Source organism: Myotis nattereri (assembly GCF_964212035.1).
Source record: "Myotis nattereri genome assembly, chromosome: 2".
In the NCBI taxonomy this organism is placed as follows: Eukaryota; Metazoa; Chordata; class Mammalia; order Chiroptera; family Vespertilionidae; genus Myotis; species Myotis nattereri.
The window spans coordinates 124,292,447-124,305,087 of NC_138076.1; the positions used below are offsets into that span (position 1 = coordinate 124,292,447).

General features: G+C 44.8%; 1 protein-coding gene across 1 annotated transcript; it reads left to right on the forward strand.

The window, feature by feature from the left end:
• The first annotated feature begins 2,810 nt into the window (after positions 1 to 2,810).
• RHNO1 (RAD9-HUS1-RAD1 interacting nuclear orphan 1) lies at positions 2,811 to 12,385 on the forward strand. The gene is made up of 3 exons (XM_081084913.1): positions 2,811 to 2,863; positions 9,377 to 9,628; positions 11,136 to 12,385. Exons 2-3 carry the CDS (start codon positions 9,461 to 9,463, stop codon positions 11,697 to 11,699), a joined length of 732 nt encoding a protein of 243 aa, XP_080941039.1. The 5' UTR covers positions 2,811 to 2,863; positions 9,377 to 9,460; the 3' UTR covers positions 11,700 to 12,385.
• The last annotated feature ends 256 nt before the right edge of the window (positions 12,386 to 12,641 follow it).

Here is a 12,641-nt window from a genome sequence, read left to right on the forward strand (position 1 = left end):
AGGAGATGAATTCCACGTACAAAAGAAAGCTAAACCAGAAGCAAACAGAAGCAATTTTAATGGGAAAAGTGGGGTTGAGTTGAACTTAAGTCAATACAGCCAAAGGTCTTTTGGAAGCTTGAGAATGTTTGGCTGCAGAAATAAGTTGGGCACATACAAAAATGTAGAAATGACTAGTATTGCCTACTAGAATTCAGATTGTTTGCAGTGACTGTAGGGACAGGAATACTGGGAAGGTGGAGTCCAAAACTCAGATCCCATAATCCATTCTAGGATAGAGCCTTTATATTTTTATAACATCTTAGTTTATAAATAAAAGGGTCAGTGCCAATAGATTCAAGAGAGAAAGGCAGATTGTACCATTGCACTATTTCCACATCACTGAAGAAACATCCCCAGTTCACAAGACCTCAGATAAACGGGGAGCGCTCTATCTGCCAGGAGCATGCCGGCGTCTTTCCCTTCCCCCACAGGTAAGCATCCCCTAAATTCTAATGACCACACTAGACTTGCAACCAGGGAGCAATGAGCCCTAGCAGCTGGTCCTAGGCAACCCCCCTGAACCTGTCCCCAAGGCCCCTTTTCTCCGACTTATTAATGAGTCAAAGCACCTAGTCTCTCTCTCCTATTGCTTCTTCTATCCTAGGCCCTTCCTTGTTTCACTCTCCTCAGCTTTAATAAACGTCCTCTAAAAAAAAGAGAGAAGTGATAGGCATGAGTCTACAGGATCTGAGTAGGTCTGTTGGGGACAGGACATTGTGGACGTCACTCATTCATAGGGTCATCAGGCGTAGGAGCTAACTCAACGGCACATAACACACATTCAGCAAATTAAAATGATTCATGCATCTCAAAAAAATAAAAATAAAAGACCTTAGATAAAAGGAAAGCTGCTTACTTCAAGGCTCTTGGTAACATTGAGCAGACTGTGTACTGCATAGCAAGAAGGGGTACCATTCATTTCATAGGCTAGTAAGCTTGCACTGATTTTCAAAAAGTACATTTTGCCCTGGCCAGTGTGGTTGGAGTGTCAGCCTATGCACCAGCAGGATCTTGGGTTCGATTTCTGGTCAGAGGATATATCCAGGTTGCGGGTTTGATCTTCAGTTGGGGTGTGTACAGAAGACAACATATCCATGTTTCTCACATAGATGCTTCTCTCTCTCTCTCCTTCTCTAAAAATCAATAAAAACGTATCATCCAGTGAGGATTTAAAAAAACAACCTGCCCAACCGGTGTGGTTCAGTGGTTAAGTGTTGACCTATGAACTAAGAGGTCATGATTCGATTCCTGGTCAGGGCACAAGCCCGGATTGTGGGTTCGATTTCCAGTGTGGGGTGTGCAGGAGGCAGCCGAACAATGGTTCTCTCTCATCACTGATGTTTCTCTCTTTCCCTCTCCTTTCCTCTTTGAAATAAAAAATATATATTTTTTAAAAGTACATTTTTCTTTCACAATTTGCAAAATATTTATATAGTGACATTCTAGTACTTGCAGGTGCTTATTCACATTTTAAGTTTTTAAGCATGTTACTGTGTTAATTTCTTTTCCAGAACCAAGACTATAGTCCACATCTCCTACTAAAATGTGCTGCCATCAATATAAGGTAATTTTGTAATGTTAAAAAAAATAGTTTTATCTGTTAAAAAATGTGCTTTGCTGATTTTAATAGATATATAGAATACTCTACTATTATGTAAAATTGTGCAATCTTATTTAGAGGTACTTTGACAAAGGAATGGGCTGTCTCTTTTATAGGACATCTGATATGGCCCTAAAAATGATCATCACATTCATGACATTTGCAATCTGCCCTTTCCACTTTTCCTCCTCCCTTTCCTTTATTTCTGGGTTTCCTCTACCTGCAAATCGCAGTTTTACTTCTACCTCGTATCTCAAGACTCTCCCTGCCCCCCGCCCCCCCCAAAAAAGATACCTCCTAAGGCTTAATTTTCCCTTCTACTCTCTGACCAGCCTCTTCCTATCTTGTCAACACTTTATCTAGCCCAGGAGCTTTCCAGAGTGACTCCTCTGACCCCACCCCCATATTGACCAGGGAAACCTTGCAGGGTTCTCAAGAACTAAGAGACGGGTCCTTTAAGAGGCGAGAGTGGAAGCAGTGTGGTATAATGGGGAGAGCACCTGGAAGCAGGTTTGTCTTTGACTTAACGCACAATCGGCTCAATCTTCACCCCAGCCACAGTCTGCCTAGGAAAGGAGGCCACCAGAGAGAGCCCCTCCAAGGCTGCGGGCGGGGTGCAGAAGTCACACTTCCAGGGAGGGCCGAGGGGTGCTTTGAGAAAGAAATGAGGTCAGGACAGGGGGTTGGATGCAGAAAAAAATGTGCACTCTCGCTCAGACCTCCTTCCTGAGTGGCCCCAAACCTCCACTCTCGTCCCACGCCCTGCTGCTAGACCCCCTGACCACGGCCCCCGACCCCGCTCCCCGCGGACGCCCCGACCCGGCTTTAGCCTCCATTCCTCGGCTCCCGCTCACCTCCCGACTGCAGTCGCTGTCGCCGCTGGGCTGAGGCTCCTAGGGCGGGCTCCGGGCTCCTCCGACCCGGGGGCCGAGCCAGGGCGCCGGTCAGGGACTCGCGCCAGGCCCGCCGGATCCCCGGCGGTGCGGGAGGGGTGGGGAATCCCAGGGGATCCCGGGAGGGGGGGGGGGGTCCCGGGCCAGGGGCCGGGGGTGGGGTCGGGCACCGGAGCTTTCAGTTTGTTCCGCTGTTTAAAATTGGCGCCGGCGGAGCGTTGCTGTCACGTGACGAAGCGTCGCCAATCGGCGCCGGCCCTTGTCTCTGCGTTCCGGGCTCGAACGCGGCGGCAGCTGGGGGAGCAGCGGCCCGGACGCCTCCCGGCGGGTAAGGCGGCTGCGCCGGCTCGTGGGGAGGGAGCGGCCGCGGGAGGCAGGGAGGGCGCCGGGGGGCTCCGGCGGTGGCGGGCCGGCGGGACCCGGGGCTCCGGCGGCGCCTGGGCGGGCCCCTCGCCCGCTCTCCCTGGTGCAGCCCCGTCGCTTCCCGGAGCACCCAGGCCCTCCGCCCGCCGCCCTCGGGACCGGCCTGCCTCTACCCTGGTCGTTTCCGCGAACCAACAGCCAACGATCGTCAGCTTCCCCGGCCACATCGAGAGTCCGAGGGCAGCATATTCTCTTCATCACGTTTCCAACATTTTTAAATTAAAAACTATATTTTTTCTTAGTTTCAGAGAGGAAGGAAGAGGGAGAGATAGAAACAAAGGATGAGAGAGAATCATTGATCGGCTGCCTCCTGCACGCCCCACACTGGGGCTCGAGCCCGCAACCCCGGCACTTGCCCTGACCCGGAATGAACGGTGACCTTCTGGTTCATAGTTCGATGCTCAACCACTAAGCCATGCTGCCGGGCAAGTTTCCAACATCTTAAAAAAAATTACACACCATAAACCCTACCTCAGCTCCAGATCTTCAAATACTGATGTCTCATCCACCTCCACCCCTCAAACCAATCTTTTCTATAAAGTATTGCTAACTTATTCAACACCTACTGTGTTGCAGGCTCTGCCAGGATACAATGGCAGAGGAGGTTTGAGTTCACAGTCTAATGGAAGGAAAGAGGGAGCACAGACGTTTTTGAAGACTCAAACTAATGGAGCCCGGCCGGTGTTGCTCAGTGGTTGAGCATCTATCTATGAACCAGGAGGTCCCAGTTAGATTCCTGGTCAGGGCATGTGCCCAGGTTGCCGGGTCGATCCTAGTTGGGGGCATGCAGGAGGCAGCCAGTCAATGATTCTCTCATCATTTCTCTCCCTTCCTCTCTTAAATCAATAAAAATATATTTTAAAAAATAAGCTAGTGGAGAGTTATAGCCGTGAAGTGATAAGTTAGAGGTCCGTGATAACTTTGAGTATCTATAATAAGATCTTGCCTTGGTAGGTCAGGGAAGGCTTTTCCTGATGAACTAAAGCTTGGTAAGATCTGATGTCTTTATGCAAAGAAGGGAGGGAAACCCTCAAAACAAAGGGAGTAAGGTGTGAAAGGTTGTGTAGCTGGAGGGAGCATGGTGAGTACAAAGGCTTTTTAAAAAAGGTCTCTGCAGGGGGTGCCAGAGTGGATTAGGGTAGAACAGTTAGGCTACTGCAACTATCAACGCCTGGACTGTTGGAACTTGAAAGGTGGTGGGGGAGGTGGGGAGGGAGACGCAGGGAGGAGAAAGGGGCATTCTTGAAGACATGTTGAAGAGGTGTTGGGTCAGATGGGAGAGGGGAAAGGGAAATGCTAAGGTTTCTGGATGCGTAACTGAGTGAATTATACCATTTCCTGAGCCCTGGAAGGGCCCTGGAGGATAATCACTTTTGTGGCAGGGGTACAGGGGAAATGATCATGAATCCAGTTTTAAACATATTAAGTTTGAAGTGTGTTTGAGACATCTAGTGGCTGTTAAATAGACAGCAGGATATATGAGTCCTGAGTGTGGAGAATTCTAAGCTAAATATATAAATACTTAAGTCATCTACCTTTAGGTGTTTATTGAAATGTTTGGCTCCAAAGCACAATCAGAGGGAAAGGCCTTAGAAAGCAAAAGGGGCCCAGCCAGCCTGACTCAGTGGTTGAGCGTCTACCTATGTATGAGCCAGGTCACGGTTCGATTCCCAGTCAGGACACATGCCCGGGTTGCGGGCTTGATCTCTGGTGTGGGGCATGCAGGAGGCAGCTAATCAATAATTCTCTCTCATCACTGATGTTTCTATCTCTCCGCCTCCCTTCCTCTCTGAAACCAATAAAAATATATTTAAAAATATTTTAGAAAAGAGAGAGCAAAAGAGACTTGACCTCTATTTACAGAAGAAAAAAGGGGGATGGCTGCAGATATATGCAGGTTTGCATGATTTCTGGAAAATGAATGTCCTTTGATGTTTGCTGTATTCTTTGTGAAGTAGGAAATAGGTCATTTATTGATAGAGAAGGAGCGTTCTAAAGTTTTAAGAAAGTGGAAAAGTTTTAAGATAATCTTTGTGGAAAGTGAGTTAATACATAAACATAGTAGGATAGCTACACAACAGTAGTGTCCACTTGAGGCTGGTTAATTTCCACACTTCTCCCTGTTACCCTTGCTACCAGTGTCACCTCTCTACTGGATTCCTGCAGTATAGCCTTCTGAGTTCCTGCTTCCTTTCTCAACCCCTTTTCCCCAACCCACCTTTTCTCACAAAGTGCCTCAAGTTATCTTTTAAAAGTGTAAATCAGCCTGGCTGGTGTGGCTCATGGTTGGGCATCGACCCATAAACCAATAAGTCATGGTTTGATTTCTGGTCAGGACACATGCCTGGGTTGTGGCTTGATCCCTAGTAGGGGAGGTGCAGGAGGCAGCCCATCAATGATTTTCTCTCATCATTGATGTATCTAACTATCTCTCCCTCTCCCTTCCTCTCTGAAATCAATAAAAAAAATACTTTTTTGAAGTATAAATCAGCCTTGTCTGGGTAGCTCAGTTGGTTAAAGTGTCTTCCTCATACACCAAGGTTGTGGATTCGATCCTTGGTCAGAGTACATAGGAGAAAAAGTCAACCAATGGATGCATAACTAAGTGGAACATCAAGTCTGATGCTTGTCTCTCTCTCTTCCTCCTTCCCTTCCTCTCACTCCAATCAATCAATCAATCAATCAATCAAAAAACCCACAACTATAAATCAGATTATGTCACTTCTCTGTCCAGAACTTTTCTTTTTTCTTTTTTAAATATATTTTATTGATTTTTTACAGAGAGGAAGGGAGAGAGATAGAGAGTTAGAAACATCGATGAGAGAGAAACATCGATCAGCTGCCCCCTGCACATCTCCTACTGGGGATATGCCCGCAACCCAGGTACATGCCCCTGACCGGAATCGAACCTGGGACCTTTCAGTCCGCAGGCTGACGCTCTATCCACTGAGCCAAACCGGTTTCGGCTGTCCAGAACTTTTCAGTGGCTTCCTATCACATTAGCAATAATCCAATCCAGAGTCCTTAACCTTGCCTATAAAGCACAGTGTCACATGAACTGGTTCTAATCGCCTACCCTCTCCTGGTCAGCCTTGCTGACCTTACTGTTTTTTTGAAAGAGTCAGGCATATTCTCACTTTGCACTTATTATTTTTATTCTTACAGCCTGGACTATTCTTTGTTCACATCTTTTTTTTTTTTTTTTTTTTATGGCAAGCAAGGATTTTATTGGCCGTAGCAAAAGCACATTCAGATGGGATGTTTTTTAAAGCTGGAGACAGTGAAATAAGGAAGAGCTTAGCATTGAAGAAGTGACAGGAAAGCCTAGGTTGGGCTGCTTTGGCTCACTGGGAAGTCAGAGAAAGGGGGCCTTGGAGACAGGTTCAGGGGGTTGACTGAGGACCAGCCGCTTCCACTGCTCCTCTGGTTGAGGTCCCTTAGAGTTTAGGAGATGCTTGCCTGTGGGGGAAGAAAAGGAGGAGGGGAAGGGGCGGCATGCTCCCCAGAGGAACAGTGCATGCCACTCACATCTTTCTATTGTTTGCTTGTTCTTTCTTTTTCTTTCTTAAAAATATATTTTTGTTGATTTCAGAGAAGAAGGGAGAGGGAGAGATAGAAACATCAATGATGAGAGAGATCATTGATCAGCTGCCTCCTGCACACACACCCCCACCCCCCTGACTGGGAATTAAACTTGACCTCATGTTTAAAAGGCGATGCTCAACCACTGAGCCGCACCAGCTGAGCTTGTTCTCCCTTTTTATTCAGGTCTTTGCTCAAATATTGTTTTTTTCAGATACATTTCCCCTGACAACCCTGTCTAAAATAACACCCAGTCAGCTCAATCCCTTATCCTGTTCGATTTTTCTCCATACCTCTTATTACTTCCAACTAAGATATAAGTGTCATAGGGTAGGTATTTGATTGTGTTCTCTGGTATATATTTCCAGCACCTGGAATAGTACCTAGCACACAGTAGGCGCTCAGTAAATATTTGTTGAATGAAGGAACAAATAGGTATTAGTTTAAAAATGTTAGTTTCTTGAGGGTAGAGATTTTCTCCTCCCCCTTTTTAAACCTGTATCTCCACTGCCTAGTGACATAAATCAGGGTATTTTTTGTTGTTGTTGTTGTTAACTGAAAAACTGAATCATGAATGTATAGTGGAACCAATCTGCCTTCTGTGGTTTTCTAAGTCTAGGATGCTCAGTTGCACCCCCCACTTACCTCTCTACCTATTGTATTCGAACTTCTGTTCCACCATTACATTGACGAAGCTTGTATTAAAATTGACCTGGTTAGCCCTGACTGGTTTCTTCAGTGGTTAGAGCATCGGCCTGTATACGGAAGGGTCTTGGGTTCGATTCCTGGTTAAGGGCACATACCTCGATTGCAGGTTCACTTCCCATCTCCCCCCTTCCCCACCCCCAGTTAGGCTGTGTTTGGGAGGCAACCAATCAATACGTCTCTCTCACATCAATATATCTCTCTCCCCTCCCTCCCTCCTTCCACTCTCTGAAAAAAGCAATGGAAAAAAATATCATTGGTTGAGGATTAACAACAACAAAAAATAACATTGATCTGGTTACTAGATTCAGTGGATACTTTTCCAGACTTTTTATTACTTTCTGGGTCCTGTTGATCCTGCCTCTGTCCCCAGCCTCCCATCTCCACTGACAGCTCAGGTTCATGCCTCACCATTTTTCACTTAGGTAACACAGCACCCTCCTAGAAGTGGTCCTCTTACTTCCAGGGCTCTTGTTCTCTCTTTTCACACTGTTGCCAGGATGACCTGTCTAAAAGACAAAGAAAACAAAAACCAATTATGACATTTATGAGACAATGGAAAATTTGAACATTTGATAATATTAATAGGAATGATATAATGATTGGGAATATCATATTTTCTTCAAATAATACAGGGGAAGGAGATGTGGTTAGGGGTATGGATGGGGTCAGGATTGGCCATGGGTTGATGGTTGTTGGAGCTGAGTGATGGGTACATAGGGGTTCATTATATTATTTAGTCTACTTTTGTGTGTGCTTAAAATGATCTGGGGCCCTAGCTGGTTTGGCTCAGTGGATAGAGCATCGACATGCGGATTCCAGTCAAGGGCACATGCTTAGGTTGCAGGCTCAATCCCCAGTAGGGGGCGTGCAGGAGGCAGCAGATCAATGATTCTCTCTCATCATTGATGTTTCTATTTCTCTCTTCCCTCTACCTTCCTCTCTGAAATCAATAAAAATATATTTTAAAAAAATAAAAATAAAATTATATGGGATGAAAAGTTTAAAAAATCCTAGTGTGATCATATCTTTTTGCTTGAAATCCTTCAATGACTACTTGGGCTAAAATCCAAACTCATATGATACACCTGGTTTTTCTTTTTCTTTTTTTTTTTTAAATGTTTTTATTGATTTCAGAGAGAGAGAGAAATGGGGGGGGGAGAGAGAGAGAGAGAGAGAGAGAGAGAGAGAGAGAGAGAGAGAAAGAGATCTATTGGTTGCCTCCCGTATGCACCGGACCAGGTACATGAATCCGAAATCTGGGCATGTGCCCTGACTGGGAATCGACTGGCAACCTTTCTGTGCATGGATGATGCCCAACCAACTGAGCCACACCGAGAGCACGCCTGGTTTTTCTGAACTAACCCTGACACCATGTCCAGCTTTCGTTCTTGCCATTCATCTCTTCATACCTGGGTCCAGCTACATGGGGTTTGTGATTCCCTGAATTCCTATGCTCCTTCACGTTCTTTGTGCTTTGTGTGCGCTGCTCCTCAGCCTGGAGTGCCCTCCCTGCTTTCCCTTGCCCTTTATACTTCTGTAGAAAGCCTCCCTTGGGATGAGTGAAAGCATTGGCCCTATTATTGTAATTATCTCTCCTGCTCTTTGAAACAGAGAGAGTCTGACTTCTGTGTCCCACAAGTGCTTGGCATTTAATAAATGATCATAAAATAAATTATTTTTCATTGTTAAATTCTCAACACCTAGCATGACACTTAACACATGTTCAATAAGATATTGCAGCCCTAGCTGGTTTGGCTCAGTGGACGGAGCGTCGGCCTGTGGACCAAAGGGTCCCAGGTTCGATTCCAGTCAAGGGCACATGCCCAGGGTTGCAGGCTCAATCCCCTGTAGGGGGCAGCCAATCAATGATTCTCTCTCATCATTGATGTTTCTACCTCCCCCTCTCTCTTCCTCTCTGAAATCAATAAAAATATATTTTAAAAAAAGATATTGCATGTGAACTACTGTTTGTTTTTTTTTGGGGGGGGTGTTTTTTTTGAACTACCGTTGTTAACTTGATGGTGTAGGTTAGGAAGCTGTACTTCCCACATCTTTCAGTAGGAGTGGTAAGTTGATAGTAGAACAGACTGGCAGAGTTTGAGTAAGAGCTTTTGTTTCTTCTCTGCAGGCATGGGTTGGAATTGGAGCCTCTCCTGGTACCTGACTACACCCAGCACCATGTGGCTACTAACGGCTCTTCAATCACCTATTGATGCCTCCCCGAAAAAAACGCTGCCGAACATCCCAGAAAGCCCAGCTGCTATTCCACCAACAGCCCCTGGAGGGCCCCAAACACCGCTATAGATCGCCACAGCTTCCCATCACCCACACTAGACAGGTGCCCAGCAAGCCCATTGACCACAACACCATCACTTCCTGGGTAGGCCATGGGATTTTTACTTTGACTTTTACTCTGTTAGGCTTCTCAAAATACTGATTCTTCTGCTCCTTGAACCAGGGCCTTCAAAGAATAAGATTCATGGGGCAGGGACAAGGAGGTAATATACTCTTTCTGTCTTGTCAGCCATCTCTTCTGCTATATCTTCTTTTCTAAGTTCAAACTGAACTCAGAAAGTTCAATCTGGATTGGTTGGAATTGGAGTCCAACCCCCCACCCCCCCAAACACACACACACACTCCTCTGACTGAAAGAGCTTAGTATAAAAATTTCACTATCCAGTAGCTGGGTGAGAAAATCCAGATAAATGGCAGAACTAGTAAAAAATGAGATTGTTTCCTGAGTTAATTACTCTGTTTACTGTTTAATAGATTGAACCTTGAAAAAAACCCACAGAAATGGCCTAGGTCATATTTTGACAGCTTAAAAGCCCATATAGCTACTGTATGTCTGGGAAGTAGTATAGCAAAAGGACCAGACTAAAGCATAACATCTGCTTAGGAGTGCTTAATAAATATAAATTGCTCGGGATTGCTTAGGAGAGACATATTTGCTCATGGTTGTAGAAGAAACATAAATGTTAGAATCCAGTGGATGAGAAGAAGAATGAACATATATTAAGAACTGATTACATGCCAGGTCCTGTGCTATTTGCTTTCAATCTACAATCTCACTCCCTATTCTTGCATTCAGCCATTCATTCTTTACCTGGGGCCTCTGTGCAGGCATTCTGCTAGGTGCTGGGAGCAATGGTGAATAAAACTGCTGGTCTCTGCCCTCAAAGTTTAAAGATAGTTAAACAAGTGGCAGCTATATAGTGTGATAAAGAAAAAGAGGCATTGTCCCCTTTCTTACACATGAGGAAACTGAAAGCCAGAGAGATCAAATAGATTGCCCAAGCTCATATCCCTTTCTATTAATATCCCATTGAACAGGTATTTTTGTTTTGTGTCCCTTACAATAGTGGGTTCCATTTATTAATCCTCACCTGAGGAAATATATATTTTTCATGATTTAAAAAATTTTTTTTTATTGACATGAAGAGAGAGAATCTGGGCTGCCTGTGCCCTGACTGGGAATCGCACCATAATCTTCTGCTTCAACCACTGAGACACACCAGCCAGACTCATTGATTTTTTTCTTTCTTTCTTTCATTTTTTTAAGAGAGTGAAAGGGAGGGAAAAGGAAAGAAGGGGACAGAAAGAGAAACATTGATGTGAAAGAGATACATCGATTGGTTGCCTCCTGCTTTCACCCCAGTAGGGGGGCAAGGGAGGAACCTGCAACTGAGGTACGTGCCCTTGATCAGGAATTGAGCCTGTGACCCTTTGGTACAAGGGTCAACACTCTTAACCACTGAGCAAAATCGGCCAGGGCCATAGTGAGTCCCATTTAGGATTCTGATCTCTGGTCATTGGGTATAATTTCTTCCCTTAGGTTTGTACTTGGTATGTAGCTGTCCTCACCTTTTTTTGTTTTTGACCCTTAGGTATCACCTCAGTTTGACACAACAGCAGAAAGCTGGTTCCTAGCCAACAGGAAAGGGAAACATCATCACCGAGACCAGCCAAGACATTCAAATCGAAAATCTGCCACCTCCAAGTTTCCACATCTAACATTTGAGAGTCCACAGTCTTCTTCCAGTTCAGCCACACTTGGAGGCCCCTTGAACCAGCAGAGCCCCAATCACTCAGTAAAGGACATTTCCGGAAGGCCCATAGTTCCAATGCTAAGTCCCCCAAGCTATGGGGAAATGTCAGCACATGAACTTCAAAACCTACCTTATATGTTCATTGCACCTGATATCCAGACCCCAGAGTCATCTTCTGTGAAGCAGGTGGGGCTTCCCCCAGATCAGAAGGAAAACAGCCTGCCAAGCTGCTCCCTTCACACTAGCACTCCTGAGAGCCCAGAGCCTGGGCCTGTTCTGGTTAAAGACACCCCTGAGGAGAAGTATGGGGTGAAGGTCACGTGGAGGAGACGACAGCACCTGCTCACTTACCTCAGGGAGAGAGGGAAGCTCAGCAAAAGCCAGTTCCTTGTGAAAAACTGACTGGATTACATCAGTAATCTCAAAAAATTGCTGCTGTTCATAGAGTTGCTAAAGTTACTTTTCTGACTTACAGAAGAGTTCATCAATAGAATAAAATGGAAATAATACCAATAACATCAAGAAAAAAGGTATTTTAACCAGAACCTTGGATGGAATTCAGTTCCAAGATTTGCTTTTTAAAATTTATAAACAGTTTTTAGTGTTTTATATTTTTCTTGTATTAACTGTTTAAAATTTTAAAATATCTTGTAGTAACTGTTTAAATTGTGTTTAAATAAATGATTGCAGAAAGTTTTTAGAGAACCCTGCTTCTGACTGCCAATAATGCAGCAACACTGCCTCTGCCACTAAAGGTCTAAATTGTTTGATTTAACCACTACTCATTAATCCTTTAATCGCCTTATTCAAACTAATTCATTCCACATTTTTGAGTACCAACTTTGTTGTGCTCAGTGGCAGCTTCCTCTATCACCCCATGGATAGAAAAAAATCAAAGCAAATTCTTTAAATTCCCATCTACACAATAAAAAGAACAATCCTTGCTAGTCTACCTTGAGCCGACACCTGTGCAACGACATCTGTTGAAAGGCAAGATGACGAAAGGCAGCAAGCCCTGTTTTAGTGGTTATTGTAGAATCAGGAAGATAAAGGGAGTATACTAGGTTTGCTGTTTTGATTTTTTATTTCCAACCAAAAAAAATCTGTAAATATTAAGTAGAATGACAAAATGATTTCTTGAAGTAACTGTTTAAAATGTATGTAGATAACCCTGACTGGTATGTATGGCTCACTTGTCTGGACATAGTCCCATGTACCTAAAGGTCACTGGTTCGATTCCTTGTCAGGCCACATGCCCAGGTTGTAGGCTCAATCCCCAGTAGGGGGTTTGCAGGAGGCAGCTGATCATTGTTTTGCTCTCACATTGATGTTTCTCTCTCTCTC

Coding starts and splice junctions, on each gene's coding strand:
- RHNO1 (XM_081084913.1), top strand. CDS start 9,461: ATGCCTCCCCGAAAAAAACGCTGCCGAACATCCCAGAAAGCCCAGCTG. Junction 9,629..11,135: donor ACAACACCATCACTTCCTGG/GTAGGCCATGGG, acceptor TTTGACCCTTAG/GTATCACCTCAGTTTGACAC.